Below are 7297 nucleotides of genomic sequence, written 5' to 3'. Positions count from 1 at the left end.
CTGTTATGGCTGTCTCTGATATGACTCTTGTGTGAGAGATCTTCATTTGGATAAGAAAAGGAGTTGGTAGGATGGGGAATTGAGATACTAGGAGTTAGATCCCCAGGGAGACAGATAGGGAGAGTGGCCATGACTAAGTAATAAAGATAGTGTATTTCCAAAACTTCTGGCTTCACACTTAGCCCCCTGAACTGAGACAAAAGCCTGATGGCTCCAAAGATTTTCTAGGCCTTATTCTCCTGCCAGCAGTCCCTCTTCAGATGGACTCACTCAGGAAGCTCCTTGGAACCAAGAACCGGACACTTTACACAGCAGTTTTGTCCCATGGCTCATCCTGTCTCTCTTCAAACTGATCAGATCAAGTGAGGAGAGGAATACTCTTCAGAAGCTTAAAAGACCCAGCCTGAGAAGAGAATGGCGTTTGATCTTCCTGAGCTCTCCTTTTCTCTGTGTGCTGCATGTGTGTTTCCTCTCCCCCAGGGAACTTCTTTCTGTCTGCTGTTGTCTCTGTGTGTACACAAAAAATGTTTTGGTGTAGGTGCATGTAGAAACCCCAGAAAAGACTCTGCTTGTTCCTCAGACATATTCACTGGTGTGTGTGTGTGTGTGTGTGTGTGTGTGTGTGTTTGTGTGTGTGTATGTGGAGACATAGTCTCTCAGTCTCTCATATAACAAGGGCTCAGTCATTCAGGTAGTCTGGCAGGTCTGTGACCCTCAGGAATCAGCAGGTCTCCACCTTCCCAGTGGTGATGCTCCAAGCCTATGCCAGCATAGATGTTTCTTAAAGTAGCAGGAGTTGAAATCAATGCCTCATTCTTCCCTACTGAGTACATTACAGACAAGACTAATTAAGGGTGCCCCTCCACATTTGTGAATGCCAGTGATGTCAACTCTGGTCAACTGTCAGACTGTTGGAGAATCTATTAAGTTCTCCAAAGAGACTAGAGAACTGGAGATGGATGAGATAGTATCTCTCCAGTCTAATGCACAGAATCTACCCACCCCAGCACCATATATACCCTTCTCTCCATCTCAACTATTCCATTCCCCCAAGCTCTCCCCAATCCTCCCCTTCTCCCTTCTCTCTCCCCATCTCCCCTTACTCCCAACCCACCTTCACCCTGCTCCTCCCAACTTTTGCCCAGCGATCTTGTCTACTTCCAATATCCAGGATAATAACTATATGTTTTTCTTTGGGTTCACCTTCTTATTTAGCTTCTCTAGGATCATGAGCTATAGGCTCAATGTACTTTGTTTATGGCTAGAATTCACTTATGGTTGAGTACATACCATATTTCTCTTTTTGAGTCTGGGTTGCCTCACTCAGGATAGTGTTTTCTATTTCCATCCATTTGCAGGCAACATTTAAGATGTCATTGGTTTTACCTCTAAGTAGAACTCTAAAATGTATACGTGCCACAGCTTCTTTATCCATTCTTCTATTCAGGGGCACCTACGTTGTTTCTAGGTTCTGGCTATTACAAATACTGCTGCTATGAACATAGTTGAACAAATGTTTTGTAGTATGGTTGGGCATCTCTTAGGTATATTCCCAAGAGTGGAATTGCTGGGTCCTGAGGTAGGTTGACTTTCAGTTTCCTGAGAAACCGCCACACTGATTTCCAAAGTGGTTGCACAAGTTTGCATTTCCACCAACAATGGATGAGTGTTCACCTTACTCCACAACCTCTCCAGCAAAGGCTATCATTGGTGTTTTTGATTTTAGCCATTCTGACTGGTGTAAGGTGGTATCTCAAAGTTGTTTTGATTTGCATTTCCCTGATCGCTAAGGAGGTTGAGCATGACATTAAGTGTCTTTTGGCCATTTGAACTTCTGTTGAGAATTCTCTGTTCAGTTCAGTACCTCACTTTTTAATTGGGTTAATTAGAGTTTTAATGTCTAGTTTCTGGAATTCTTTATATATTTTGGAGATCAGAATTTTGTCTGTTGCGGGGTTGATGAAGATCTTCTCCCATTCAATAGGTAGCCTTTTTGTCTTAATGACAGTGTCCTTTGCATTACAGAAGCTTCTCAGTTTCAGGAGGTCCCATTTATTCATTGTTGCTCTTATTTTCTGTGCTACTGGGGTTATACGTAGGAAGTGGTCTCCTGTGCCCATGTGTTGCAGTCTACTTCCCACTTTCTCTTCTATCAGGTTCAGTGTGGTCAGATTTATTTTGAGGTCTTTAATCCATTTGGACTTGAGTTTTGTGCATGGTGATAGATGTGGATCTATTTTCATTCTTCTATAGGTTGACATCCAGTTATACCAGCACCATTTGTTAAAGATTATTTCTTTCTTCCATTGTATAATTTTAGCTCCTTTGTTGAAAATCAGGTGTTCGGCTGCCGCGCTGGCATTTTCTCCTGGACACGGAGAGAGTGCGGAGTGCGGCTGCCAAGAGTGGAGCCCAGCAGTCCTGATCCTCTGAGTCGTGAAGAAGAAAGGCAGTGAGGGAGCTGGGGTTAGAGCCTGAGGCAAGGCTCTGCTCTTGTCACCGAGACAAGACCTGTGGCTCAGAAACCGGAAGGCGGTGCAGGCCTCCACGGCTTCCAGGCTGAGGCCCCTGTCGAAGACCGCGCCTTGCTTGTGCAGACCTTGATGGAAGCCATCCAGATCTCCGAGGCTCCACCCACCAACCAGGCCATGGCAGCTGCCAGTGGGCAGAATGCTAGTCCCCAGAGTTCACAGCCCCCAACTGCCAATGAGGTGGCTGATACTGAGGTTTCAACAGCTGCTGCTAGGCCTAAGACAGGCTTTAAAGCTCAGAATACCAAGGGTCCAAATGATTTCTCTCAGGCATGTAATGCCAAGGAAATGCCCAAGAACCAGTCTAAGGCGGCCTTTAAGTCACAGAATGGCACCGCTAAAGGCCCAAATGCTGCCTCTGAGTTTTCCCGGGGAGCAAGCGCAGGCACATCAGCAGCTAAAAGGTCTGAAATGGCCTTTAAGGCCCAGAATACTAAGGCAGGCCCCAGTGCCACATACAATTTCTCTCAGTCTCCCAGTGCCAATGAGATGGCCAACAACTAGCCTAAGACAGCTACTAAGGCTTGGAATGATACCACTAAGGTCTCTGCAGCTGATGCCCAGATCCAGAATGTAAACCAGGCCAAGATGGCTGACTTAAGGACCAGCCCAGGTATCTCTGAAAGTGATCACGCAGCTGCACAGACCTCAGTAGATGGCTCCCAGACTCAGAATGTGGAGTCCTGGACTATAATTCGGGGCAAGAAGACCTGCAAGATTAACAACTTGAATGTGGAGGAGAACAGCAGTGCGGATCAAAGACGGGCCTCACTGGCTTCAGGGAACTGGAGGTCTGCTCCAGTTCCAGTAACCACTCAGAACCCACCTGGCACACCCCAGAATGTGCTGTGGCAGACCCCACTGGCTTGGCAGAACCTGTCAGGCTGGCAAAACCAGACAACCAGGCAGACCCCACCAGCACGTCAGAGTCCCCCAGCTAGGCAGACAGCATCAGCTTGGCAGAACCCAGTTGCATGGCAGAATCCAGTGATCTGGCCTAACCCAATGATCTGGCAGAATCCAGTGATCTAGCCAAATCCCATTGTCTGGCCTGGTCCAATTGTCTGGTTAAACCCAGTGGCCTGGCAGAATAGAGCTGGTGGCAGTCCCCACCCACCTGGCAGGCTCCCCCCCAGCTGGCAGAACCCTCTAGATTGGCAAGGCCCTCCAGATTGGCAGTTACCCCATGACTGGTCACTGCCTCCTGACTGGGTAGTTCCCACTGATTGGCCTTATCCACCTGACTGGATCCCTGTCGACTGGCCAATTCCACCTGACTGGCAGAATTTACGACCCTTGCCCAATCTGAGATCCTCCCCCAACTCTCGTGCCTCACAGAACCAGGGTGCACCACAACCCCGAGATGTGGCCCTTCTTCAGGAAAGAGCAAATAAGTTGGTCAAGTACCTGATGCTTAAAGACTACACGAAGGTGCCCATCAAGCGCTCAGAATTGCTGAGGGATATCATCTGAGAATACACTGATGTTTATCCAGAAATCATCGAACGCGCCTGCTTTGTCCTGGAGAAGAAGTTTGGAATTCAGCTGAAGGAAATTGACAAAGAAGAGCACCTGTATATTCCCATCAGTACTCCTGAGTCCCTGGCTCGCATACTGGGAACGACCAAAGATACACCCAAGCTTGGTCTCCTCTTGGTGATTCTGGGCATTATCTTCATGAATGGCAATCATGCAAGTGAGGCTGTCCTTTGGGATGCACTGCGCAAGATGGGACTGCGTCCTAGGGTCAGACACCCCCTCCTTGGTGATCTGAGAAAACTTCTTACTTACGAGTTCGTGAAGCAAAAATACCTGGACTACAGACAAGTGCCCAAACTCAACCCTTCTGAGTATGAGTTCCTCTGGGGCCTCCATTCCTACCATGAGACTAGCAAGATGAAAGTGCTGAGATTCATTGCAGAGGTTCAGAAGAGAGACCCTCGTGACTGGACCGCACAGTTCATGGAAGCTGCAGATGAAGCATTGGATGCTCTGGATGCTGCTGCTGCTGAGGCAGAGGCCTGCGCTGAAGCACGAACCCGCATGGGAATTGGAGATGAGGCTGTGTCTGGGCCCTGGAGCTGGGATGACATCGAGTTTGAGCTGCTGACCTGGAATGAGGAAGGAGATTTTGGAGATCCTTGGTCCAGAATCCCCTTTACCTTCTGGGCCCGATACCACCAGAATGCCCGCTCCAGATTTCCTCAGGCCTTTACTGGCCACATAATCAGCCCCAGTGGTACAGCTACTGCCAACTTCGCCGCCAAATTCAGTGCCATTGGCTTCTTCTGGGTTGAGTAAAATGTCCAATCCTGCTCATCATTTGCAATAGTTTTCCCTCTGAGTAAGGCTGAAGCCTCAGATTCCTTCAGAACCCAGCTATCTAGAGAGCCACATCCTCTTGACTGAGTGGCATGCAAGATACATTTATTTGCTATTCTATTACTTTTTTTTCTTGTGTGTTGTCAAGTTTTGGTATCAGAAATAAATGTTGAAATTGCAAAGTGAAAAAAAAATCAGGTGTTCATACGTTTGTGGGTTAATATCCAGGTCTTCAATTCAATTCCATTGGTCAACATCTCTGTTTTTATGCCAATACCAAGCTGTTTTCATTAATGTTGCTCTATAATAGAGTGTGAAGTCATGGATGGCAATGCCTCCAGAAGTTCCTTTATTGTATAAGATTGTTTTGGCTATCCTGGGTTTTTTTTCCATATAAAGTTGATTGTTGTTCTCTCAAGGTCTGTGAAGAATTTTGTTGGGAGTTTGATGGGGATTGCATTTTTTACTATGTTGATCCTCCCAATCCAAGAGCATAGGAGATCCTTCCATTTTTTGATATCCTCTTCAATTTTTTCTTCAAAGACTTAAAGTTCTTGTCAAATAGATCTTCACTTCCTTGGTTAGCATTACCCCAAGATACTTTATGCTATTTGTGGCTATTGGGAAAGGTGTTGCTTCTCTGATTTCCCTCTTTGCTTCTTTGTCCTTTGTGTATAGTAGGGGACAGATTTTTTGGAGTTGATCGTGTATCCTGCCACATTACTAAAGGTGCTTATCAGCTGTAGGTGTGTTTTGGTAGAGTTTTTGGGATCATTCATGTAAACTATCATATCATCTGCAAATAATTAAAGTTTGACTTCTTCCTTTCCAATATTAATCCCCCTGTTCTCTTATGTTGTCTTATTGCTATTGCTAGAACTTCAAGCACTATATTGAAGAGGTATGGAGAGAGTGGATAGCCTTGGCTTATTCCTGATTTTAGTAGAGTGGCTTTGAGTTTCTCTCCATTTAATTTCATGTTAGCTGTTGGCTTGCTGTATATAGCTTTTATTATATTTAGGTATGATCCTTGTATACCTAATCTCTCTAAGACCTTTATCATAAAGGGGTGTTGAATTTTGTAAAATGCTTTTTCAGCATCTAATGAATTGATCATTTTTTCTTTCAGTTTATTTATATAATGGATTACATTGATATATTTGCATGTGTTGAACCAGCCCGTCCTCTCTTGGATGAAGCCTACTTGATCATAATGTATAATTTTTTCGAAGTGTACTTGGATTCAGTTTGCCAGTATTTTATTGAGAATTTTTTTGCATCAATGTTCATGAGTAAGATAGGTCTGTAATTCTCTTTCTTGGTTAAGTCTTTGTGTGGTTTTAGTACCAGGGTAACTGTAGCTTCATAAAAGGAGTTTGGCAATGACTCTTCTCTATTTTGTGAAATATATTAAGGAGTATAGGTATTGGCTTTTATAGGAAATTCTGGTAGAATTCTGCATTAAAACAATCTGGTCCTGGGATTTTTTTGGGGGGGAGGGAGGTTTTTGATGACATCTTCTGATTCGTCGCTACTTACAGGTCTATTTAAATAGTTCACCTGGTCTTGATTTAATTTTGGTATATGGTACCTATCTAAAAAGTGTCTATTTCTTTAACATTTTCCAATTTTGTGGCATACAGGCATTTGCAGTAAGATCTAATGATTCTCTGAATTTCCTCTGTGTCTGTGGTTATGTCCCCCTTTTCATTTCTGATCTTATCAACTTGCCCGTTCTCTCTCTGCCATTTGATTAATTTGGATAGGGGTATTTCAATATTGTTGATTTTCTCTAAGAACCAGCTTTTTATTTTATTGATTCTTTGAATTGTTTTCTTTGTTTCTATTTTGTTGATTTTGGCCCTTAGTTTGATTATTTGCAGTCTTCTACTCCTTCTGGGTGAGTCTGCTTCTTTTTTTTTCTAGAGATTTCAGGTGTGCTGTTAAGTCTCTAATGTATGCTTTCTCTGTTTTCTCTATGTGGGCACTTAGTGCTATGAACTTTCCTCTTAGCACTGCTTTCATGGTGTCCCATAGATTGGTTTTGTTGTGTCTTTATTTTCATTGAATTCAAGGAAGACTTTAATTTCTTTCTTTATTTCTTCCTTGACCCAGGGGTGGTTCATTAGTTGACTGTTCAGTTTCCATGAGTTTGTAGGCTTTCTGGAGGTAGAATTATTGTTGAATTCTAACTTTATTCCATGGTGATATGATAGTACACAGGTGGTTACTACAATTTCTTTGTATCTATGGATGTTTGCTTTGTTAGCAATTATGTGATCAATTTTTGAGAAAGTTCCATGAGATGCTGAGAAGAAGGTGTATTCTTTTCTGTTTGGGTGTAATGTTCTATAGGTGTCTGTTAAGTCCATTTGGTTCATTACATCTGTTAGTTCTCTTATTTTTCTGTTAAGTTTCTGTCTGCTTGACCTGTCCATTGGTGA

At 43.8% G+C, this 7297-nt stretch overlaps 1 protein-coding gene across 1 annotated transcript; it reads left to right on the top strand.

Moving 5' to 3' along the window:
* The first annotated feature begins 2479 nt into the window (after positions 1-2479).
* Positions 2480-4966, top strand: LOC130865362 (melanoma-associated antigen D1-like). Its single transcript, XM_057756385.1, is given in 2 exon segments — positions 2480-2711; positions 3249-4966. Coding segments are annotated over 2 exon segments (1692 nt in total). The 5' UTR covers positions 2480-2603; the 3' UTR covers positions 4833-4966.
* The last annotated feature ends 2331 nt before the right edge of the window (positions 4967-7297 follow it).

The sequence above is a fragment of the Chionomys nivalis genome, chromosome 23 (assembly GCF_950005125.1).
Source record: "Chionomys nivalis chromosome 23, mChiNiv1.1, whole genome shotgun sequence".
Lineage (NCBI taxonomy): Eukaryota > Metazoa > Chordata > Mammalia > Rodentia > Cricetidae > Chionomys > Chionomys nivalis.
This window is presented reverse-complemented; position numbering and strand designations above follow the sequence as displayed.